This window comes from Leuresthes tenuis, unplaced genomic scaffold, assembly GCF_036924035.1.
Source record: "Leuresthes tenuis unplaced genomic scaffold, fLeuTen1.0.hap1 SCAF_24, whole genome shotgun sequence".
In the NCBI taxonomy this organism is placed as follows: Eukaryota; Metazoa; Chordata; class Actinopteri; order Atheriniformes; family Atherinopsidae; genus Leuresthes; species Leuresthes tenuis.
In genome coordinates, this window is record NW_027325378.1 from 11872660 (window position 1) to 11898353 (window position 25694).

At 45.3% G+C, this 25694-nt stretch overlaps 1 protein-coding gene across 1 annotated transcript; it reads right to left on the reverse strand.

Annotated features, from left to right (window-relative positions):
- Positions 1 to 88: 88 nt before the first annotated feature.
- Positions 89 to 25127, reverse strand: boc (BOC cell adhesion associated, oncogene regulated). The gene is made up of 18 exons (XM_072378340.1): positions 24882 to 25127; positions 11961 to 12089; positions 10654 to 10926; positions 7302 to 7448; positions 6567 to 6710; positions 5726 to 6019; positions 4803 to 5075; positions 4465 to 4721; positions 4208 to 4373; positions 3848 to 3916; positions 3360 to 3569; positions 2851 to 3026; positions 2542 to 2764; positions 2241 to 2423; positions 1937 to 2148; positions 1740 to 1828; positions 1382 to 1530; positions 89 to 1181 (listed from the first exon to the last, which is right to left on the reverse strand). Exons 2-18 carry the CDS (start codon positions 12070 to 12072, stop codon positions 1021 to 1023), a joined length of 3138 nt encoding a protein of 1045 aa, XP_072234441.1. The 5' UTR covers positions 12073 to 12089; positions 24882 to 25127; the 3' UTR covers positions 89 to 1020.
- Between the last annotated feature and the right edge of the window lie 567 nt (positions 25128 to 25694).

A 25694-nucleotide genomic window follows, 5' to 3' on the forward strand; every position in this document is an offset into this window, starting at 1 on the left:
TCAGCGGTAAGAGTCTCGATCCAAAAAAAAATTTCATTTTAAACAATTCTCGCCAAAATCTTTTGAAAAAAAAGATGCACTCGACAAACAAATTTCATAAGCTTTTATTTACATGCAATAGTGCTCCAGCATGTGCGGCCATAGAATGGCCGCGCTTTTAAGGGAGTGTAGATTCAGGATCTCCTTCATTTCAATCGCAGATGTCTCTGTCGAAGACTAATACTTTTGCACTGACCAGTGATGGAGGAATAATACTGACACGCCTGTCACAGCACCATCGCCTGGCAGTCATTTGGTAACCAGCAAATAAGTAAACAAAGAAGTGGCTGCAGTATAAAGTTCAGCTTATCGATGACTGAGTTATTTTCCAGAATCTCTCCCATTCAGTGATTTTAAAAAAATAACAAAACTCCAAAAGAAAATAAATAACTATACAATATATATAATCTCTTGTACACTACTGAAACAACGATTTAGGTTGCATACACTTGTTAATAGTTTGTTAATCATGAGCAATGCATAATACATTTGTGTTACTGCTATACAAAAATGACAATTGTGTCTTGAGAACATGGTAACGCAACAGAGGTAAAGAGCGACAGCACCTCACAGTGACGGCATCAGACTGATTCAAATGGTCCCTTTGTTTCTGTTGTGCGTAAAGCTAAGTACCTAAAGTCCAAACGCGTAGGACGGAGGGATGTCTACGGGGAATGATGTGAGGAGTGGAGGGGAGTCTAGACGTGAAGTGCTGAACCGAGAGGAGGAGCCCTCTTTTTCACGAGGAATAATGTCTCAAAACTACATCCCTCCCTGGAAACGAAGACAGGGTTCGGCGTCATAACTCCCTTTGTCCGAGACGTGGTGTGAGCAGATGTATGAATAAAGTCTTTTTCAATATGAAAATATCCATATATACAGTATAATCAGACACTTATGTACAAAAGCATAAATATATAAATATCTGTGATACAAAAATAAATATTTTCTCCTGTGTTCCTCTGTTCATTCAGCTGTCTTTCATGCATCTGTAGTGTCGACTGTCCCTGCGTTGTCAGGGGACGCTTCGTGCGGGAGGATGTTCACTTCCTGTATTGTATCCTGGGATTGTGGTGTTGAGGCCATCGAAGACGATGTGGTGAAAATTCCCTCATCTTCTAGAGACAGAAGATGGAGAGAAACTTAAAAAAAAGAGAGAGAGAGAGAGAGAGAGCTGGTGAGTAAATATAAGCCTGACTCTACGTCAGCCTCCACCTGGAAATAAAGAGAAACTTTCTGAACGTGTCTGTACACATTTATGGGCTTTACCACAGCCAACATACAAGTTATCATTTGAAACATTTGGGCTTCTGTAGTTATCAGTGGAAGGATCAGCGCATACTTTGGGTGATGTCCTCTGCTCCGTCTTCACCACAGAAGCTGTCGTCTCCTCCCACTTCCTGTGCACTGGTGAGCTGATGGGAAGACGCCAGGAGCTGAAGGGTGGAGTCCTCGGGAGAACAGCAGGTTTGTTCATGATAATCGGGGCCACTGGGGAAAACAAGCAAAACAGATTTATAAGAGCTGGAAGATATCATTTTTAACACGAGTGTACGGGGGATAATTGTGGGTTCTTTTAATTTAAGGTGTTTGAAATGTATTTTCCTCTTTTATTTCATAATTACATCAAATATGTTTTATTTTTATGGGTTCCCAATGATTTGATTATTTGTAGAATGTGAGTTTACATCAAAACATACCTGCTGGAGTAGTGGTAGACGGGCAGCTGTCCATTTGACACCATCTGTGGAAGCAGTGTGTCACACTCCATACCACAGTCCACCTCATCCTGCAAAACACAAGTGAATCTATAATGATTCAACAATAAAGACTCCTTTTCCTGAAACTGGGATAACTGGTACATCCGGAGTGTCAGCTGGAGTGAACAGCGTTGTACCTGCTGCAGTCCTGGAAGGCAGTGTTTTGGGTGGTGAGCCTTTCCGTTCTGACAGTGTTCGCCATTAGCCGCGTAAATGCCATGTGGAGCCGCCATGTGCGCATCCAGCGGACAGTGTCCAACCAGGGCAAGTCCCTGGAGAGGAACCATCGTGTACTGGCATGAGGACACCGGGGCAGCCACGGCGGGGAAACACAAGTCTGACGTTTGCTCTGAGATAAGAATTCAAAAAAAGAAAGAGACACATGTAGAGGCAGATAACTGAAATCTCAGAAAGACTTGAGGAGCTGTGGGGAACACTCACTTTGTTTGGCCCAAGCTCTCCAGAGGCAGAAGGGGATGAAGGTGACAATGATGAAGACAAAGGCTCCCAGGACGATCCCAACTATGAGGTAGGGGAGGTCACTCTGCCGAAGCACTAGTCTGGGGTCTTCTGGCTTCAAGCCCGACTCCTCTGAAGGAACGGGCCGCTGGTGATGAGGCCGAGCTGGAGAAACCAAAAGTGAAAAAAAACTGTTAACAAACTCACGAGAGAACAGATTTTCTCTGACTACACTGCCTTTAGATGTACTTAAAAATCCATTTCCCCCCACAAATGACCTCACCTTTTGTTTCTAGGATCACCACATTGCCGAATTCACTTTCTCCCTTCTCGTTGAAGCTTTGCATCTTGATGTCGTAAGAGGTCTCCGGCTGCAGGTCGGTGATTGAGTGCCAGTATCTGTCTCCCTCCACCACATCCTTCTTGTAGTCGCTGTCATTATCGCTGTCTGTTGGCCGGTAGTAGATGTAGAAACCATAGATGGGCGTGTTGTTTACGGGAGTGTACTGTTGAGAGGGGAAATAAATCAGGTCACAATCACAAGAAATGACTCTCTTTAATGCTGCCATTTTTTAACCTTCTGGATACTCACTGTCCATTTCAAAATAACGGTGGTCTCGTTGATGGCCTCGTTGTAGGTGATGTAAGGTCCATCCACGGGGCGTTCGTGTGTTCTCCCACCCACAACCGTGTACGCCTTCGAAGGGGCACTGGGGGGACTGGAACCGATCACGTTCACCGCCACAACACGAAACTTATAGGATGTACCTACAGGCAGAGGAACAAAGCTTTCAGCATCTGTCTCTCGAGGCTTCAAATCTTGTATTGACTAATGATGTTGTTTTAAGTTTTCCTTCTCAAAGCAAATGTTGTGTTGATTGTGATCTAGTTATGCTTTTGATTAATGGCAGTAATCACTGGAATGACTCTAACAACACTCATTATAGTGATAAATTTACCGACCATAGGAATGTAATTACGCAGGGCATCATCATTTTAATTATATGGTACAACATCTGATGACTCCCTCCACCTCCAGCGTGTCAGAGTAAACTACTGTGAACAACAACATTGTGCAGCTTGCGGGTTTTCATGACCAACCTTTCTCCAAGTCCGTGATTTCCACAGATAGCCTCGACGGAGGAATGTTCTCCACCGCCGTCACCCAGTCCTCCCCGGCTTTCTTCACCTTTTTGTACTCCACCCGAAATGACTGGATAGGGAAGCCGCGGTTACCGCGAGGAATCCAAGTCACGTACGCCGACGTCTCCGTAGCCGTGGAGACCGTGGGCTTATCGGGAGCTTCGGGAGCTGCAGGAGGAGCAGGTGTGGTTTCAGATAAATGGCAACAACAGACCGATAACAGACAACAACAATGTAACCTCCATGTGTCACATGGCATTCAGCACTTACTGGGAGCTCATCCTTCAGAGACAGAAATGCAAGAGAGAGTTAGAATTGTTAGTCAGCGGCAACTGCTGATACTGTGGTGTGGAATGCAGCCATGTTAATATTAGCTAAGATCATATATATTAGTATTGTTAATCAGAGAGGGATTTGTTGTGGCTGATATACTGGTGTGCACTTACGTGAGAGGCTTGGTGAAGGGACAGCGGGAGTTTTTGGTGGATCAATTTGCACTTTCAGAACTTTGCGACCTGTAGAGAGAAATATGAGCACATGTATGACTGAGGAAGTGTCCTCTGAGCCAAATAGGAGAACAATGCTGATTATTTTCTGTAGTTTGGTAAAAGCCAAGAGAGTTTAAAAGTGTCAAAATATATTTCTAAAGCAGCTGAGCAAATGTTTTTTTTATCTGGTGTAATGGTGCAGCTCATTAAAAGCAGAAATAAGGACGCTTGTAGGATGAGTTCATGGCTGGTTTCTGTCTTTGCGCAGCGTTTCTTGTCTGACGTTTGTTCAGGCTGTGACTAATGCCTGTGTCGTACCTTTGCCAGTTCTGAAAGTCATCATAGCGGGTTGTCCAAGTCCCGCACAGTTCTTGGCAGCCATCTCTACTTCATATAGGCTGTCTGGTTGCAGCTTGGCCAGAGTCAGCTTATGGAGAGAACCCGAGATACTCCTGGAGGTCCAATCACTTAGAGGGTCTCCCTCCTTCAGAAGGAAAATTGGGTTAGTTACTTACGCTCAAAGTGCACATCTTTGAAGAAAGTTAAAAGTTTACACAACAAGCTCCTCGTAGTACCTTTCGGTATTTGATCATATATTCCAGCACAGGGGCTCCTCGCTCACGCCGCGGCCTCCAGGTGAGTTCATAGTAGTCAGCCTTGCCTGTGCGTGGCTGACTCAGGATGATGGGGGCTTCTGCAGGCAACAGCTGCCCTGGCCGTTCAGAGCAGTCTAGAGGCAACATGGCACCAGTGGCCCCAGATCTTACAGGAGGCTGTTCTCTCAGCACCTTGTCTGGGCTGGGCGGGCGAATGCGCCCCCGAGACGAAATCCCTACAAAAGAACACGTTATCACATCTGAAGGCTGCCAAATAAGAGAATGTAACCTGACAAATCACAAAGCTACACTCTTACCGGTTGATACCGTGATGAGGCGAGCGGAGGCTTGCGAGCTTCCGACTCCGTTCTCTGCCATGCACTGGTACAGGCCGTCATCCTGAGGGCCTACCCTGGACACATTCAGTCCCTGCGGGGAGAGGCAGTGGCGCGGAGACGGGGCAAGTTGCTGGGCGTTGTGCAGCCATATCACAGACGGCGTGGGTTTACCATGGACCTGGCAGGTGAAGCGCACCGTCTCTCCAAACACAACCTCTTGCTGCTGTAGCTCCACGGTCACTTGAGGAGGCTCTGCGGGAGGCGGAGGAGGAAGAGAGTGAGATTCTTCACGCTAATGTTTGTACAGTAGATGTGCTTGTACTAATAATTGTGTGGAGCTGATGATAATCCAAGTTACTAATAATTTTCAGGCAAGTCAGTTCAGCTTTAGAAATGCATTTAAGTAAAAAAAACAATCAAGGGAGTGTGTCTGTAGGATATATATTCGGGGGAGGGGGGTGTTTGTAGAGCCAGGCAGGCCAGCTAGTTGATGGTTGGCTGCTTGTGAATAGGGGAGAAAGACAGAGCTCATTACAGCTACACCAGCACTCTGACTTTAATTAGAGCCAGCTGCAGAGAGACAAGCCAACAACACAAGCATGCACGCACACACAGGCAAAATCACTGTAAAAACAGTCATCCATAGCCCAGACATATTCAATCAAGTGCTGGTATAGAAGAGAGAGCTCTGTCTCCACCCTCCATGCTTCTGCGCACATACGGACTCTTCCAACTCCGCCTAACAGGACTCTTTCTCAAACCCGCGACACAGACAAAACTCTGCTTATAAATGCACCTCATTGAGTCAATGGACAAAACCTTTAATACGAAAGGCCTTTAGAGGATTTCACATTTAACAAACTAACCTCACAAGCCTTAATCAATAACTCCAGTTTGCTTACCAAACACTTGCACCTCATAGAGGACCGTGGCAGAGCTCGCCGAGCCAATGCCGTTGTCCGCTCTGCAAATGTATTTGCCCGAGTCCCCCTCGTCCACTGCGTCTATAAGCAGGTTGCTAAGCAGGAAGCTTGTATTGTTATGGGAGCGCAGGACCTGCCCGTCCTTTGCCCACGTGACCTGCGGCGTGGGGATGCCGCTGGCCACACATTCCAGCACCAGCCGCTGGCCTTTGGTCACCATGATGGAACGGGTAGCTGGCGGGTAAATGATCCGAGCTGCTTCTGACGTGGAGCCTGTCAGAGATGACAGTCGGGATATGAATGATGATGCAGCTGCATGCCTGTTATCGTTGTGAATAAATCCAGATGGCAAAGAAGCTAAATAAAAACGCAATGTCCTCACACTTTAATCTAAGACTTTGATCGGAGATGAAAGTGTGAAGATGCAAAAGCATGAATTGTGCACGTCAGCGTGTGTGACTAACTGTGTGCTGGCAAGCACAAATCATGAAAGTAAAGTGTATGCGAGACACGTGTAACAGCTGCAAACTGCCATATTATGTCTTCAGATTAAGCTTTTTTTTTTCCTTTTTAAGCAGACTTAACATGCTGATAGAAAATCATGTTAAATTTAACTATTTAACACTATAAAATTGTGTTGGAAGAGAAATCAAATTGCTGTAGTGTAAATGAAAAAAATATCTATCAGAATAAAGGTGGTTTTAAAAATGGAAATAACAATTACAGAGCTCAGGTAATCGTGCATTTCATCCTTAAGCACAGACAGTCATTGTAAAAGGCTTGCCGTCTTTTAGCATCGGCGTAAGAGATAAAGACTCACGACGAATGCGCAGACGATCGGTGGATGTTGAAGTTTTGACCTCCTGAGTGACGGGGTTGTAAGCCGCACACTTGTACGGTCCCTCATCATCCCGCGTGGCATTGGCTATCTGCAGGTTTCCTGATGGCATGATGAGGTAGTTCCCTGAAGGAAAGAAGGCACGTTGGAGTGAGAGGAATCTGACAAACAAGTAATCAAACCTTCGGCACAGTCAGGTGTTTGGTTTAAAGCTTGAAAGATATAAAAGGAAATGCATTAGGAAATTCTGGGATACGAACGAGACAAAAATCTAACCCATATTCTCGAGACACTGTAACATAAACCCGATGTATTGTTCCAAAAAATAGATAGAATACCAGCAGAGGCCACAGAGTGGCGCCCTTGAGTATGACCCAGAACAGTCAGCTCTGCTCCTCAATGTGGTATTCATTTCCTCACAGATAAGCAGTAGATATCAGTACCTACAGCTCCCAGGCATCATCAGCATACACAAACCACTAGAGCTTTTCTTCTCTTCCAAGCAACTTAGAAGTAAATAGTTTGAAAAATAAACAACTGCATTCCCATGTTTCAACATTCTCCAGATAACAGCCTTATCACCGCCTTTATGAAGGGTCAGATAGCAGGATTATAGCATTCCGGTAAATTACGAAGATAGTACGGGAATTAAGAGGGAAGTTGTGTGAGATTGAACATCATGGAAGATCACAGTGGACATAAGTGGCAGCAAGGTACCTTTGGACTTTATCAGCCATTTCTGCTTGACACTGTAGCGGACCTGAGCCTTGGGCTGACTCTCAGGGACGTGACATTCAATAACCGCCGTGTTGCCTTCGTCGACTTCGATCTCCTGCTGGTCATCAGGCTCGAAGTCCCGCAGCTCTGAAAAACACACAGGCGAGGGAAAAGTCAGCTCCGTCGCATAACAGCAACACGGCTCACCATTCTTTCATCAGCTTAATAAGCTGTGTAAATCACATCTAACTGCACATGTATACAGTCCGTCCTCGGCTTCAGAAGGAGAAAACCACAGTATTCTGAGCAAAAGTAACTGTGCTGTTTCCATAGAGTGTCTCTCCTCTGCTGTGTTGCAACCACATTCCCATCCCTAAAGTTCTCTCTTTAGTCATTTCTTTCCCAGTGCTTAGCACAATCCACTCAAAGTTACAGGAATTTTATAAAAGCTGGCTTGACTTTTTTTCACTTTGAGCTATTGCGTTTCAAAAGCCTAAATATGGTGTTAGTTACACTCAAGTAGGTGTCATTAATCCTGTCAGACATCATACCAGGACTGGATCTGGTTCAGAGTCTGTGGGAAAAAAGGGAGTGGGATTACTGGGGCCATGTGCTGTCCCGCAGACACACAGTCTGTACAGCATAGACACTCCTCTGACCCCTGACCTCCTTAAACCCCTGCCTGAGCAGTCAGGAGGCCTGACCACTGGGTCAAAGGTGAGAGTGCTCCATCCGATAGGGTTTCAGGAAAAGATATTCGGTTTGGGTTTGAGAGGAAGCAACAAAACTCTGCTCTTAAGAGGCCGGAAAAAAAAAAAAACAGAACCCATAAGAGTCTTGGCAGGGGAGATGCTGCTATTCTATAAATTTAAAGCAGAGAGAAACTGAAATGAGTACAAGAGAAGAAAAAGAGGCAAGAGAGGAACATACAGGGGGAGGAAAGTAACAACTGGAGAAATTTGTCACGAAGGAGTCCAACGGTGAAATGAAAGATAAATAAAACTTCTCTAGGAACGTAATTAAACGTCTACCAGTCTTTGTTGATTTATTCTTAACAAACACAGGCTCTCCATTCTTTCCAGAGGTGCTATAACTGGTCTGTTTTTCTTGGACCAGAAACTCACTGTGGCAAAAAAAAAGAAAAGAAAAAAGACCAAGCTTCTGGTATATACAGTCAGCTGATCAGACATTGTATACAGCTCTAATTCAATGAGCAAAGTTCAGTAAAGGCCACGATATCTACAAATAGGGACATCAGAGTGATTTACTCAAAGCACAGAACAAACACATCCACAGCAGGCAGCTGATTAATTCACCATGCACCGGAGCTGTCCTCCAGCCTGCATCTGGAGGAGCTTTAATGGGAGAAATGGGGGAGATCAGGGTCTACACACACACACACACACACACACAGACACAACATGACTCCATCTCAGACTCTGTCAGCTTTTATTCTGAGAGATGAGAATCCCAGCCAAGACATGTCAGGCTTTAGTGCTGTGTGTGCGCGTTGAGTGGAGAGAGACTATGTGGCGCTCCATTTGCTAAATCAATCAGGTGCTGTTTTTTCAGACACCAGCCTCCCCCTCGTATCTACCCATCCTACCATCCTCCTCTTGTCTGTTACTCCCAAATTCCTCCATTTACACCTTTTAACTCGTCACACACACACATACTCGCAACTCCACTGCCCCGCATTCTTCATGGGAACAACCCCACAAGGGTGCCTCTCAGGTGTGTGCATGATGTTTTTGTGAGAGCATCCTGCATGGATGGAGGATTGATTGTATGCATAAAGTGAAGTGGACCTCCCGCACCAGGGCTGCTCGGCAGGGCCCACTTAAATATTTCGAAAGAGACAGTGCATCCATCATCTTTATGTGCGGCAGCGGGAGGCCTGCTTGTGTGCCTCTCTGAATTATAACGTGTTTGTGCAACGTGTTGTGCGCTCACGTTGTGGAGATACATGGGTGTGTGTGATTGTCAGCGCAAGAATTCAAGCGGGGAGCTTTTTAACTTGTGCCAAAAAAAAGTGCAGATACTTCAGAGTCAGATAGTGTGGAGGTCTGGGATCAACCTACCCTGATCACAAGAAACATGTGCGTACAACTAAGAAGGCTCCCAAGGAAAGGCAAGCACGTACACACTCCCCATGGAGTAATTCCTTAAGCAATTTGGGGGTGGCTAAAGAGAAATAGTCATTAATTTAGAGACGTTTTTTTTTTTGTATGGGCGGGGCAACCACTCGGGCTCCACATATGGTTATCCCAGCACGATTCATCCACTATTGGCACTATCAAGAACTTTTAATATCTTTAAACTTGCTCTGTGGCGAAGAGAGGAAAAATGAAGACACAAGAGGGGAAGATGTCAAAAGAGGAGGGAAAGTAGGGGATAATGAAAGGACGCAAAGGGAGAGAAAGTGACAGGGCGAAGAGTGAAAACTGTGAAAAGAATTGTGTGAGAGTGTGAGGTTACGGAGGGCTTCAAGGAGACAGAGAATGTGACATCACGTCTCATCTTGTGTCAGAATCTTGTCTCGACTGGCCTAAAACACCTCCAGCTTCTCCAGTTAAAGCTGCCTCATACATCAATCACATCCCTACATGTAAAACAATACTGTTAACAGCTGCCTTTTCCCACCTAATGGTGTGTTCTGCCGATGCCTACACCCATATCCTCTGTCCACCCCCTCACGCAAACACACAACGCTCTTATCTGCCCCTCAGCCCTCTACCCAATAATGGGGCCGTAATTTCTGGCGAGCCCTGCTGTCAGGCCCTGTGGAGAGGAATGTGGTGTTGTGGGGAGCAAAGGGGCCAATGGAGGCAGGGGGCCCCCATGCTTAGCCTCGGTCCTCTCCTTCCCAACTCAGTCTGGCCCCCGGCCCATGGGTCCCCTCCATTCCTGAAGCTCAAGTTTCACAATTTCAGGCCCCCTCTCAGTCCCATGATGCATATCAAATATAAGACCACAACAGTGAAGCACTAAAAACGTCAGCATCAGGAGTCATTTATTTAAACTCTATTAGCTGAATGTGATGTTGCATAAAAGCAGCTGATTTGTCTGAGGACACAAAATGAGTTATATTGCTCATCCGTGATGTGAAGCTTTAGCTGGTTTTTGTCCTTTGAATGATTAGATTCAGGCTGGCCACAAGGAGTGGAAAAGTACAGGGTTTACAATGTTGTGTTGGTGAAGATTTTAAGCAAACAAATACCACCCCCTTCACTGTTTTTGTTCAACTGGGAGAAAATTAAGTCAAAGACGTTCTTTGGATACTCTAACAAACCAAAAAGGGGCCTGTGTGTTTGTGTTTATTTGTCACAGCACTGTGTGGGTGGATACTCACTGGCAGCAGTGACGTTAGCAGGCACACTGGCTAGGGCTCCAGCGCCGGTGCTGGCCACACACTGGTATCTGCCCAGAGTTAGGTTGGAGAGAGAAGGGATGAACAGGCTGCTGGGCCCCACTACCACACCCACATCTCCATTCATCAACTGCTCGCCATTGAGACGCCAGCTGACTTTGGCCGAGGCGGGTCGGGCACTGCAGCGCAAGGTGACGCTGCCTCCCAACTTCTGCACCACGGACAAAGGCTCCTCGGTGAACACTGGCACCTCATCTGGAGAAAAGATAATACAAAGCATTAAGACCCAAACTGGAAGACGGCGACAGTCTTTTACAGTAGAAATCAGCTCATGAAGACATATCCCAATGAATATGTGTCAAACTGCACACGGTACCTCCTGCCCAGGGCCGCCACGTTATAGATGATAACTGGGATATCAAAAATCGGACACTGATAATTCACATGTGATAACACTGTGAGTGATTTTGTTTAATTTAACAGTGTGTTGACAGCAGATGTTAGGTGTTGCATTTTCAGTACATAATGTTGACTTTGCGCTGTCTATTAGCTTTAAGTGCCGTAAGACTCCTCCTCCTTACACTTGTACCATCGTTTTCTATGGATACTGCAATAATATCATAATCATGCAGTAAAAAGAAAAAAATCTGTGGATTTCTGTGGCAGTCTTACCACTACCTAAGAATTTATTCAGATATATGCAATTATTTCAATTAATTGGCATTATTGTATAAATCATTAGAGCGCACATTTGAGCCATTAAGTGTCTGATTTTGTCCCGCTAACGCTAAAACCAGAGGCTTTCAGGTTTGTACAGTGTAAACCAGACAAAAGCAGTAAATTCTCACTTTACTAACCAGCGCCCGTTTTCCATATGTAGCTTAAAAGATCCCAAACCAACTGGCGGATCCAGGATGGGCTGGTTTTGGTTACACCAATACAGTCCGTTTGGTTCATCAAAGCCACTTAAGGAGTTGATTAATACGGCTGGAAATCATTGGAAATGATTGCACACTCCAGTGGTCGCTAAAGAGCATACATACTGTGTAATGATGCTGGAAACCATGACCAGCAGCTTCATGACTGGAGAATTGACTAAACAGAAGACGTAAACACCAGTTCTGCAGTTCTGCAGTTCTGCAACACAAGGCGACTTTTCATTTTCAGTTTATGCATGCTGGCAATTGCCGCCTATCCACACAGCTCACTTCTTGTCCTTTACCTGCTTAGAAAATTAGCAGAGAAGGGACAAATATGTTGAGGAGCCACCGTTTTACAACTCTACTCACCAGCGATTGAAGCGTTGCCCTGCAGGCAGCACAGGAGTACTGCACCCAGAGCATACAACACTGGAGCTCTTCTCTTTTTCATCCAAGGAGACCAGCCTCGCTTTCCAGACATCTTCCATACACTGCCCCCTGAAAAACACAATGGAAGGTGGTTAGAGGGTAATCTACATAATTGGCGCACTCAACACAAACAGCATAAGCGATGTTGTTCTGACTGACTTAAATAAACGCACATAAGATCTGCGCCAACGACAAAACCACCAAAATTCAACTTTGAAACTTTTGGCTTTATACATGCACCACTCTGACTGCTAAAGCTAAAATCTAACTTGTGTACACACAAACAAGCAGCCAGGTGAGGCGGTGCACTCCGCAGTACCCTCAGCAGCAGATCTGCAGACACAAATAAAGCCTTTCTTTTCTCTCAGCCCCCATCTCCCCGCTGACCCCATCCCCTCCGCCTGCGCCCGCACCCTTCGAGCCAGCGCTCATCAAAGGGGCGCCCTCATTCTGCGGGCCGTAACCCGACCCGCTCCTGCCTTCCCGCTCAGGTGTAACCGATACAGGTAGAGGGACTAAGAGGAGGAAGGAGGGAGGCAAGGGGAGGGAGAGAAGAGGAGAAGAGGGGAAAAACACAGGGTGCATTCAAGAGTTAGGACAAAGAGCAACTAATGAGAGACAGGAGGAGGAGGGGGGGTATATATCACAGCAGTGAGAAGTATGTTTAAGATGGAGGAAAGGAGTGCTCTTTAATACCTCAGAGCAGCACGCATTGGGCGGAAAATGGAGAAGGCGATGGTAATGGTCAGTCTATTAACAGTTAATGCAGAGAGGGGAGCTTTTCTCTCCCTTGTCGCTTACTGCCAAGTTTCCTGAATTCTTTCCTGTCAGGTTAAACTAACAACTTCCCGTCAGGATGAGGAGGGTGGTCCTGCAAAACTGAACCTCTTTCTCCCACTCATTCACTCACAGACACTACATGTCACTGAACATACTCCACTGTCCTACACAAACTGTCCTGCAAAGTGGGAGCAGAGCACAAATTTCACATACATATTTACCCTGATCCTAATACGGCAAGAGGGATGATTAATGGAGCTCAGTCACACTCACGCACACACGGGGGGGGGGGCCAAAGCAGGACAGAAAGAGAATGGAAACTCTTACAGCGCACCTTCATCATCTAATGGAAGCAGTAAAAATGTTTAGTTGCCTGGCACGTTTATTGAAAATGAGTAAAGGAGTATGCTAATGGAAAAACAGCTGTTAACGTCTGCAACTTCGAAACTAGACCACACATTGCTCTGCTGCGTTTTAATAGCATATTATGAAAGTGTAAACATTTTTGATTTGTTGAATTCTGAGAATATTAACAGAGGCAAAGCAGTACGGCATTCACACGAAAACTTTATGCAGGGCAAAACCTATGAGGAAAAACAATGAGGTTTTTGGTCAACTGGGAAGCAGCAGGGAAAAAAAAGCGCACGAAATAGTGTCTTAGTCACACATTCACTTCAGGGTTTCAGGTGCCCATTTTGATTTTCATCTGGAAGATGTAAGCAAGAAAAGATGGATGGAAACAGAATAAAAATGTTAAAGATGCATTAAAAAAAATTTTGCTTTAGGTTGTTTTTGCCTTGACTTCATGCACATTACAGGGAAACAGAAACAAGTTTGCAAAGCACGTCTGGCCTGAGGGTCTGACTTACCCGCTGCTTCTGCTTTGTGCCGACAACCAAAAACTCATGAAACCGACCGCTGTCTTTCCCGAACTAATTCCAGGGGAAAAGTTCTCTCCGTTTCTACTGGAGGGTTCAGGACAACTACTTCATCTACTGAATAACACCCACACTAGCTACGTAGGCTACACTGGTAACGTAGCCTATACCGCCGTACTTTTGTGACACTTCACAAACAAATTAATTTGTTTAAAAACTGGAAACGTGTCTGACTCACATTTCTTTCTTTTTTAAATCAGCTTTAGATTAACTTCGCTTGTGAATGAAAGTCTGGAAGTACGTAGCTTGCTAGCTTTCAGGTTGTTATTGACTGGAGTGAAGGAGATTTTTAAAATAGCAAAATGCCAGAAGCAGAGGAGGGAGCAGAATTCCACTTAATCGTTATTAGGCAGGTTTTCACTGGCAGTATATCCTGTGAGTCAAACTACACAACCTGCAAGCACAAAGCAACACTTATTCACTTTAAGTCATTGCTCTGGCTAACCATTAGTTCTGCTTTTGGTATTTGGGGGTAAATAGCGTTTCTTAATGCTCCGATGTGCTCGTTGTTTATTTTATTTCTAATATGATCTTTGGATATTTTCTTTTCTAGAAAAAATAAACTGCCGGCTGCAGCTAAAGTTAATGGGTCAAAGCATTCCTAAAAGTCCCAACAGCTAGTTTCACAATCTTGCAGTTGGATTGTTACACAGACAGTGCCAACACGAACTGAAAAACTGGGACATCCCTACGCTGAGCCTCGCAGATACGTACAGTTTGATTGACCCCCTCATCCTCACAGAGTGGTCCATCAGTAGTGGGTTGACTCTGCAAACAAACAGCAAGCTACTGTGGGTCCAGAAGCCAGCAGAGCTGAAAGCCTGTGGCTTCTGTGGCTGCTTGCTGTATGCACACAGCCCAGGACAGCTGCCCATAAAAGACACATACATGTATACTGAGCACCTGTCCCCAACTGTGAGTCGCAAGCTGTAAACCACACCAGTCAGTCAACCAACTGGACACACGGCAGGACGTGCTGCACAGCCATGCAGCCTCTTACCTGTCCAGCTGTCTACAAAATGAAGCTACACAAGAGACAGGGCAGAGACAGAGATAGCGCTTTGTTGCAGCAGTGGTATGAGAAGGCCCCTTGTACATCATCACTCCCTTAAAAACAGCCGTACTCCTCTGAGCCTGTCTGTCTCATTCATTAGTCAGCTGGGTCCTGTGTTTGCTTAGTGGATACCCTGCCTCAAGATGAAAAGTTGGCTGACATCTATGTCCAGCTTTTTCCATCCATTCCTCCAGGAGAAGTCACAGACATAGAGGGAGAAGAGCCTCCTACGCATCAGTGAAACTGATAAAAAACAGAGCCTGGACGCAGACAGCTCCCCCGAATTAAGAGCCCAGTGTGTGCGCGTGTGTGTGTGTGTGTGTGTGTGTGTGTGTGTGTTGGTGAGAATATGCGCCTGTAACCATTTTGTTGTAGCCTTACCATCAGGAACACTGATGCATGGCAAACAGTTTTACGATATACTGTGTTTTAGTATAAACTGTCTAAATATCAGAAATCTGCCACTTCCAGGGCAGAAGCAGAAGAATTGTCTCTGTGAATATGTGGAGGAGTTGAGACTTTGATAACATCTGCCTAGCACAGACTCAACTCATGAGACATGGAAAAAAAGCAAAAAAAAAAAAAATTACAGGGCAGCAAGTTTTTGTAGAGATACTCTGACGTCAATTGTGAATCTTTGACTCAAATATTCAAGTAAGGCTAAATTAGCTATCAGTAGTGAAAAAGTTTCGCCCTGCCCCCGTGACACATGTTGCAACATATGACAGATGCTGCATTCTCATTAAAAAATATATATAAATAAAAATAACTAAATAGATAGGTGTTTGGGCATCAGCTGTGGTCCATGGAAGATTGCCAGATTTGGTCAGTTTTTTTTGCACATGTGTATTTGGGGCACATTTGGACCGACCGGTGAGCATGCATAGCCAATTGTACTTTGGCAAAACATAGACCAAGCTCAATCCAGACTTCCTTCATGCCAAACTTTGATTTTTTTCTCTTCTAGTTTGCTGGATTTGAGCCATTATGTGGCCAAACATTTTGTCTCCCTGAGTGAATTCGATGAGCTTGTGCCTCCTTATAGCACGCCCTTTACAGGACTGTGTTCAAAGGCTGTGACATTTTAATGGTCGTCACCGAGGGACCTGAAAGCATCTTGGCTTGCTTTTGCATGTGAAAACATGCGCCTTAGTCCAGCCTAAAGAAGTAAAGACTTGTTAGGAATAACCTGTACCTTGACCTGCACACAACTCTAAAGACCTTAAAGCAGCTCTGAATGCAGGTGTCTGAGGGCACGTCCTCGTGGGATGTCCCGTGTAGAGGACTGCATGAAAGAGCAGCTAACAGACAGTATTACGCTGTGTTGGTGGTGTGCCGACATGTATCGTGAGTGTAGGTATGTGAATGTCTTCTATGTTGCTGTGTGCGAGAGTCACTTGACAGAAGTTCATTGTGAGCGTGCTAAGTAAACCCACCGAGGTCCCTTATTCTCTCGGGCCACTGCCGGTCCCATTGTGCCCCTGCCTCTGTGGATAAATTCATTTTGACAACCCTGCTAATTGGATAAAATCAGACTGGAGCCTCCTCCCTGAGCTCTCACATTCCATCTGCTTTCTGGCATGGAGGAGACACACAGGAGAGAGGAGGTGGTGAAGGGCAATCGGGGTAGTAACTCCTTCTGAGGAGCTGAGCTGTTGAATATTTATCACCTTCCCAAACCCCCCCCCCCCAAATTTTCTAGTTTTACGTCTTTTTACACCCCATCCCTCCCCTCCCTCCCTTGAGGTTCTCCAAACACCACAAAGCCCCCCCCCCTTTAGATAAACACATGCGGTGTCAAGTGTGAGGAGTGCCGGGGGTTCAACTGCCCCGCTCGGGTCCAGAGCCCACAATGCCGCGCCGCATAGCTGCCATGCGGGAGGCCGGTTGCCCCTGGCGACGCTAACAGGCAGAACGCACCTTAATAGAGTGTAGAGTCATTGTAAAGCAGTGAGCCGGTGCATGGACAAAGACCCTGCAGACCCCTGGAGAAAAGGGAGACGCTACTCTGAAGGGCCCAGAGAAGAGCTGATGGGCCCTGCTCAATGACCACAGAGAAGAGGGGGGGCTCAATGACCAAGAGGTTTGAGAGTAGAGAGTTTGTGGAGGCAGAGAAGAGAGTGGGAGGGGGGGGCAGTGCCTTTATGGATTGATGTGAGATGGTTGAAGGGGGGTTTATGGAGGCAGTGGGGGGTGGGGATTGACTGAGAAAGCCGAACAGCGACTCAAATTAATAGAGAGGATGTCAACTGGCAGGCGAGCAGGAGAAGAGAGCAGAGCCTCGTCAATGAGAGGGAGTGTTTGAGAGAGTCCCTGAATGTCCCAACATATTTTCCCCTCACTCTGTCAATCTGTTTGCTGGCCTCTCAGCCTGGCCTGGGGTTTCTGCTGAGAGCAGCAGGATGAGGTGAGTGCTGAGGTTGCTTTAAAAGAAAAAAAAAAAAAAAGAAAACAACACCATCCATACAGATTACAATCACGTGACTTTTGAGAAATATTCTTTTTGTTTTAACCACCTGTAAATGCTCTGTCAACCACTGCATTTTCACAAAGCCAGCGGGGAGACTTTTCATCAAATCAACTCTCAAGACAGAGTTGATTTCACAACAAGTTAGAAGCTAGTTTGGAAATGTAACTTTCAAATATTGCATGTAGATATACACAAGGAGTATTGGCCAATAAGTAGATATCAGATTTTTTATACCTTACATTCTGTGTCTGCCTCAGATTCCCTATCCTGCATCGGTTGGACTTTAACAGTCACATACCAAAGTAAGGGACATCTAGTGGCTGTATAAATAATTGCATGCAAAATCTCCAGAGGACTTGTCACCCAGGCCACACAAAACGTGGTGTACATCATTAAAGAGTGAAATCTTACACCAACCATTAACTTTTCATAAGCAACTATCCCCTGCTGCCTAAATCTAATAAAACTGAGTGAACGCATATTAAAGTTAAAAAATGCATATATAAGAAACCAACCAAAACAAAAAGTCCCCCAATGGTCTCAAATGCAGGTCTTCAGCTTCTACATCTTCGGATTTACTTCATAGACCCTCCCTCCAGCCCACTTATATGGAGTTTGTGGCTTATTCTGATATGAAAGTTCCTTACTATTATGATTGTTTAAGTTGGAGGACCCAAAAACTAGTTTCAAATCATAAAAGACTAAAATATTCGCATTTGAGAAGCTTAAACATGCTGCCTGATCCTTTCATAGCTCACTCAACACTGAATTCATATATGTTTTTTTTAAGGAGTGGGAACAAATGTATGCAGTTTTCTACCCGTTACCCACTGTTTTTACTTATAATTGATCCTCACAAGATGAATAAAAGATAATGGTTGGACGCAGAGCCCAATTGACTGTGTTATTTCCATTTCTAATTCCACCATAAACAATCAGCTCTGTTTCACAAAATCAAAACTGTTTAAAATACCTTTTACTTGGCGTGGCTGTCTTTAACACAAAGCTCTATAAGTGGACGGTCTCCATACTTTTTCTATTTTAGTTTGAACAACCAGAAACTTGGCAGAAAACAAATGCTTAATCGATTCCCAGCAATCCTTCCGCCCCCTCCGAGCTCAGAGATTTCTCAGACAAGAAAAGAACCTTATGGAGTCTTATTTGGCACGAAAACCCTGCTCAACAGGTGGAAAAGGGACCGGTCCAAATCCTCTCCTCAAAACATCACTCATTCTTATGCCATAAAATTACACATCAAAAGCATCTAAGTATCCCTAACGAGGCTGAGAATGTACCCCCTCCTCTTTATAATACTTTCTCTCTCACACACACACATATCCACACAGTTCACAAAGTATTAACGAGTTATATGCTGTCCAAACGCTCCTTCAACATCCCCCCCACAACCTCAAAACTGACACTAACGAGCTGCAGAGCGTCTCGAGGATTAACGAGAGGGATCTGGACAGGCCTGCGATGGAGAGGGGGGCATTCTAATCAATTAGGCTTTGCAGCATTTGCATAATTTAGATAACGAAGCAAATTAACCACGGAGAGCTAATTATGGTGCCGTGGTGAGCACATCCACCCACATTCCTGCGCCTGGTGTGGGATGCCAACGTGCCCACCAGGGCCATGGGAACGGGATAATAATCACGGCTGCTTGGTGAGTGAGGTGGACCTGAGAGGAGAAGAAGGAAGGATGAGAGGAGGAGGAAGAGGGAAGGATGAGAGGAGGAGAAGAGGGTAGGATGAGAGGAGGAGGAAGAGGGAAGGATGAGAGGAGGAGAAGAGGGAAGGATGAGAGGAGGAGGAAGAGGGTAGGATGAGAGGAGGAGGAAGAGGGTAGGATGAGAGGAGGAGGAAGAGGGTAGGATGAGAGGAGGAGGAAGAGGGTAGGATGAGAGGAGGAGAAGAGGGAAGGATGAGAGGAGGAGGAAGAGGGTAGGATGAGAGGAGGAGGAAGAGGGTAGGATGAGAGGAGGAGGAAGAGGGTAGGATGAGAGGAGGAGGAAGAGGGTAGGATGAGAGGAGGAGGAAGAGGATAGGATGAGAGGAGGAGGAAGAGGGTAGGATGAGAGGAGGAGAAGAGGGTAGGATGAGAGGAGGAGAAGAGGGTAGGATGAGAGGAGGAGAAGAGGGTAGGATGAGAGGAGGAGAAGAGGGTAGGATGAGAGGAGGAGAAGAGGGTAGGAGGAGAAGAGGGAAAGATGTGTAAGATAGATAGATAGATAGATAGATAGATAGATAGATAGATAGATAGATAGATAGATAGATAGATAGATAGATAGATAGATAGATAGATAGATAGATAGATAGATAGATAGATAGATAGATAGATAGATAGATAGATAGATAGATAGATAGATAGATAGATCAGAGCACTTATTACACAAACATGCATGCAGTCACACAATTACATATTTAATTTACCCACAACTATTCTTTCCCTGCACACACAAACTTGCTGACACACAAGCAAGCAATCACACAAACTCTTATTACATGGTAAAAGTATACTCACAGAAGCACAAAAATATGCAAACCTCAGGAAGTTTTCCCAACGCCAAATGTCAACGGGCTAAAAAACAGGCTACCACTTATCCCCAGCCCGAAAGATAAAATACTGTACATGCATGCCGCAGCATTCATGCATGCTAATATAGACTTTCATAGCTGCGCACACTGTATACGCAGCCTGCTCCTTGTGTGTTCCTGCATCGCTGGGAGGGAGGGGCGGAGGCAGGGAGGAGGGATGTGGGGAGGGTTAAAGGGGCCCCCAACTCTTTTGGCAGCTCATGCATCAGAGTGAATGGAACCAATTATAAATCAAGAGCAATTTCTCCCCATTATTCAGCAGGAACCCCGAGAAAGGAAAAAAAAATAAAAAAGTAGAGCGAGAGACTGCCTGGCCACACAACTCTCAGTGGGCGATGAAGGAAGGACGAGAAAAGCAGAGCGGGCGAAATATTATATGAAAAACAGATATGAGAAGGCATTAGGAAAGAGAGATAAGGCAGGGGGGGACGGAAAGAGAGTTGAGGGAATGGAGAAAGCCTGTAAAGTTATATGGAACAGTCGAAGGAGAACGTTATAGCAAAAACAGATATGAGGCAGGATTTTGAACCAAAAGTGAGGCCGTGGGGCGTCAGCCATGTTCGAGATGGCGCATCTGGGTTTGACTGCTGGTTGTTAAGTGAAGGCCGCTCAGTCTGAAACTGTTTCTTAAGAGGAGAAACAGCTGGAGGAGGCTCGTTTCAAAGAGAGCCCTCAGTTTCAGGAGCTTGGTCTGTGACATGCTGCAGTTACCACTTGTCCTGTCACTCAGAGCCACAGTTGTGCACGATCCTGCTCTGAAACTTCATGAAATAAAACTTCACACAGATACAACTTGGACGGCAGACAGAGTCGCTCTGTCGATGGAAAATTCCAGCTCTGATAACCTCAGGGGCCCAATAACTAACTAATCTGGTGCCCAGTGATTTATTCTGTTGAATCATGTCTTCTCCTGCCAGTTTGACATTCTTCAATGATGAGTTTTCTCTCTCTGGTGCAACACAATAAATCTGATTACTGGTTAAAGCCCTGGAACACAATCCAGATTCTCTGACATGTCTTTTTGCTGCTTTTATTGTTTCTGTCTCACATGCCGGAGAAATTATTACAATGTGCAGTTAATATTCCAGCGAGACAGTTTTCAGGCAGACATAAAACCAGACAAAATAAGACAGATTTTCATCAGTGAGTGAGACAGAGAAGGGAGGAGAAAATGAATACAACTGAAGAGTCCCAGGAAGAGCGCAATCTTGAGCCTGTGTGAATGATCTATTAGAGCGTCTGGGTTGCTCTTGGCTCGTAATAACACCCCCTAATCTTTGTCCAAATATCTGCTTTGCACACACAGGACTATTTGTCTACACACACACGTAGCTTTCCTACACGAGTCTGGAGTTGATCAATGATCCAGCGACGCTCACACAGCTCTCAACATGTGCGCTTGCATGTGTGCGCGCATGTTGCTGGAGTAACTTCATTATCCAGTCAAGAGCTTCTTAAGTTTTACTTTAAGTAATGGAACAAATCAACAAAACTGGTTTAAAGGCTTTGCTTAATTCCTATTAAGCTGTTAAGACAATATCTTTAAATATGACTTTATTCATAATATATATAATCAGATATGGTTTACAAGTGCTGCCTGCGGGGAAAAAGTTGCATACCTATCACCCGCCCTCCTGTCTTTTCTTCCCTTACACTGAATTTATCGGCATTTACCTTTTGATAATCTGTTTGATCTTATCCTGATAAATTAGCCTCTAAAACTCTGTCAGAACTTTCTCCTTCACTATCTCCCTCTTTTTTTTTTTTTGGCATCACATTCCTGTCTCCCTCTCTGTGGTCCTGGCTAGCAGGGAAGAATCAGGAGAAGAGAGGTATGCAGCCCCAGGGGAGGGGGTCTGGACCCCGGCCACCTGCCAGCCCAGGTGTCCCTCTTCGGTTATCCGATGTCTGACTGGACACGGAAACTCTCCTGGGGGCACGAGGGTCTGAGCCCAAGCCTCCAATCTGTCAGCGCTGGGGGGCTAATGCAGGCCAACAATGTTTGCCAGTGGAAAATCAAGCAAGCTTATCTGGCAAAGAGTGCGTTTCTTGTTGGTTTTAAAAAAACTTAACTTAAAAAAAAACCCATAAAATTCAGCTGAAATGATTAACTAGCCTTCTCTCTTCCCTCTCAACGTCTTGAGCACTTCCTCTAACGCACAAATCCCAAAACAACCACACAGGTGAGGCCGGATGTGGACCGAAATGACAAGTGATACATTCCAGCGCAAAGAGATGGTTTTGATTGGACAACACACACACACACACACACACATGTAGCAAAGGCCCACAGATTCAGTCTGCAGGCTGTTATGACTGCACGAGTGTCAGAGAGATGAAAGCATGCCCTCAGGAAGGATTTTTTTCCCTCCTTTGTCAATTAACGCCAATGTTACACCCACTACAATAACAATATAGCTTTCATGCACCACAGTCTGGACTGCTGGCTTCCAAACATGAGATCCAAGCAGTCACAGCAGACTTTACGGATCTGCTGTCTGTTTGCAACCTTGAAATGAATCTAAAAACCAAAGTACAGATGAAGAAACACACCATGCCAAAGCCAGGCAAGTTGAATCCTACCCTTCCACTTATATCTTACATCACACTGCAGTATGGCGATGTCAGTTTTGAAACAACACCAAGAAATGAGCGAAGAACTCTATTTCTAGTGGCTGCAGACACACGCTTTGATACATATGAAAATTCTGCCCACATAGGATAGATAAAAACTATTAAGCAGCCATAATAGCCAAAATAGTGGAAAACTTTCAGCTTGTGTCTCAACTGTCTGTTTGGCAGGTAACCAAAATCAATGAAAATTCAACTTCAAGGGTCCGTAGTGAAGGCCCTGCTGGTAAAAGTCCCATAAGACTCAGCTTTCTATCACTATCTTGAGGTTTCTTTTTTCTCAGCTTCAGTTCTGGATACCTTTTAAGGTTTTGAAGGTATTCATTACAGCCATACGGTCAGGGATACCTTTCTTAAAACCTATTACTCCATTTGGACATCAACATATCACAATGCTCCAATTTGTAACATGAAACACGCCCATTAGAGGTTTTTTCATTACCTGATAGTCGTCAGCTATTCTTCGGCTGTGAAGGCACTTGAAAAAGCAGATTCTTAAAAGAAAAAGCTTGTGTTTTGTTTGAAAGAAAAAAAGTTTGGAATAACTTTAAAACTAAACTTCCTATCAAACGATCAAAAAAGCAACTAATCTTCACTTTGCTGAGACAAGAGCTGAAATAAATGTGATGTTATCGCTTGTAAATGACTTGAAACAACTTTCAAAAAGTTTCACATTATTTTTTGCTGCACTCTGGATTAAAAGACCACCACCAAGACCATCTCTGCTCTTTCACATCTCGATTTGGCACCCTAAAAGCCTCTTAAACCAATCAATAAAGTATCATGAACCTTAATATTTCAATATTCCAAGATATTTGCTAATGAACTTGCGAGGTTGATGGTGAACCCATGTATTTCTGCTCCCCATGTGATCAAAGGGGCCAAAGAAGTGTGAGAAACAGGCAGTTAATCAGACTGGAATCATTTAGTTCAACTTTGATCCACCCGCCTGTCAAAGATGATCAACAAAAACAACAAACCCTGCAAGCAACTAACAAGGCTCCTTTTTGCTGAGACCAATTAATTCGCTCATAGGCTGTGGGCCTAATTGGAGGAGGCCAGGCCATTCGTTTCGACTTTTAATCCAAGTGACATTGATTCAGCGGGAACAATCAGGCTCTCTTGTCTGATGCCATGTCTGCCAATGAATCGCCAAGGTTCCTCCATGCAAGTAGGCAGCGGAGGCTAAATGTAATCCAAATCACAAAACGACACCTGGGGTTGGAAACTTGAGCCCCCGCGGCTGTTCCTGCGGGCCTCCTCCTCCGCCCCTCCACTCATTAGCAGCTCGGGGACTGGCAAACATTTTCTCATTAAATCAGACCTGAATGAGAGGCTGATACCGGGCCAGGCTCAGCTGACAGCACGTACACTCCTGTAAGGTACCTCCAGCAGCTGTCAGTCGTTCTGACTCCGGGGTTCAGGAGTTTGGGTTGAGGGGATTGCTCTCAGGTAGCATTGTTTTGGTGCGCGGATGGCACTCCACAATCCCCCACGAGCCCTTTGGTGCAATAACAGCACGTTACAGGACATATAGCTGCCAAACAGCTGAAAATAGCCTCCAATTTTGGGGGTGATATTAAAGCTTTACGACGCAAATTCATAAGAAGCATCGCCATTAAACTGATCAGAAGACGGGCATTAAACATGGCATTGTGCGGGATAACGTCATAACGCGTCATAATGCTCATCTTGCTGCAAACCAATTTCTGTATATCCTGATGACATTATGGGGGTAAATCTGGTTGTAGACCTCATGTCTGTTCTCTCTTACCCTATGGGAGCCATATACGCTGCGGCCTGCAGAACGTACACACATTTCCACACGAAAAAAAAACTCAAACGTCTAGAAACACCACTAGTTATCTCCGAGACGTGTCACGCGGGGGTTATGTCTCTTCTTTTACATGTATGGTGTCGTAACAGTCCGCACAGGTAGGGAATTAAGGAAAAGTTTGGAAAATATGGACGCAGGGCTCGTCCAATCAACAACAGGCTACGTCCGACAACAAAGTTAACTCTTCTTACAGCAAGCAACTCTACAACAGAGAGCCAGAACACGCACTCGGACCCAAATAGTGACCGTGTGTGATGCGGAAAGTGTCTGGCAACGTTTACGTGGGTCGGAAAGCGTAAAAGAAAAAAAGGGAAAAGAAAACATAACGAATGTGGCTAAAGTGGTAGTCAAAGTTTTCACCGGCGTGAGCTAGATGTAAAACTCCCAAAATCACATCTTTTTCCATGAATACTGCAGCATATAGGTTGGGGGAGAGTTCCGACAGGCAGTAAACAAGCATAGAAGCTGGTGCATTTATGTACAACTCTGTAATACATGTTCATAGCAGCGTAGCGACGCAACAACATGGACCGCATGAAAGGATAAAACTCACCCAAACTGCTCTGCTTGGTGCTCACACTTCACACGACCGTCTCCTCGTCTGTCTTCGGAGTTGTAGTCCCTTAAAACCCGAAACGTTTTGCTTCTCTTTTTTCCCTCTGAAGCCTCGCTGCTTTCGTAATTTACTGCGATGCCACCGACATTTTCTTCGGCTGCCCAAGTTCTCACATTGAAAGGCCGTTTTTGGATGACTGAGCTCTCAAACAATTCTCCCTTTTGCGACGCCTTTTCGGGTCCTCCCACTTCCCAAGCAGGAGGAGGGATCTGAACAATAGGGACTGGCTCCCAAAATCCCAGAGCTGGGTACTGCACCGCCGTTTCTCCTCTGTCTGGGTCCCTACTCACCGCACGTTTGGAGTTTCCAGTTATTGTGCGTAAAAGTATAACCCAGAGTGAGGCTTTTAAGTCACGGATACGGGTCTATACTAAAAGAAAGTCCTTTAAACTTAATTTTTCCAAACTAAGGTGTTCTGGGAGAGAAAAGTGCGCCCCCTCCCCCTCCTCCTGCTCTGTTCCCCCTGATTTGGTATGCGTTGGTCCCCACAGAGTTTGTATTGACCCCCGTCCATTGAGGCCTGCAGGCCCTCCAGCGCAGCTGTGTACTGTGCTGTGCAATGTTGTGTTGTTGTGGTCGGGACAGGTCCAGTCAGGACCATGCAGCTCTCTCTCTCTCTTTCACACACACACACACACACACTCTTCTCTCTCACAGCACAGCGATCACAGCTTGAACCCCCCCTCCCCTGCTCACTCTGAATTCTCTTCTTCACTTCAATCAGCACACTTTGAAACCAGGGGAGCCGCT

What these genes read in the sequence shown, in the direction of transcription:
- boc (XM_072378340.1), bottom strand. Translation starts at nt 12,072, where the DNA reads ATGTCTGGAAAGCGAGGCTGGTCTCCTTGGATGAAAAAGAGAAGAGCT. An exon ending in ATATGATCAAATACCGAAAG is followed by an intron (nt 4,374 to 4,464) that starts GTACTACGAGGA and finishes TTCCTTCTGAAG; the next exon opens with GAGGGAGACCCTCTAAGTGA. An exon ending in CCCTTCACCAAGCCTCTCAC is followed by an intron (nt 3,570 to 3,847) that starts GTAAGTGCACAC and finishes CTCCTCCTGCAG; the next exon opens with CTCCCGAAGCTCCCGATAAG.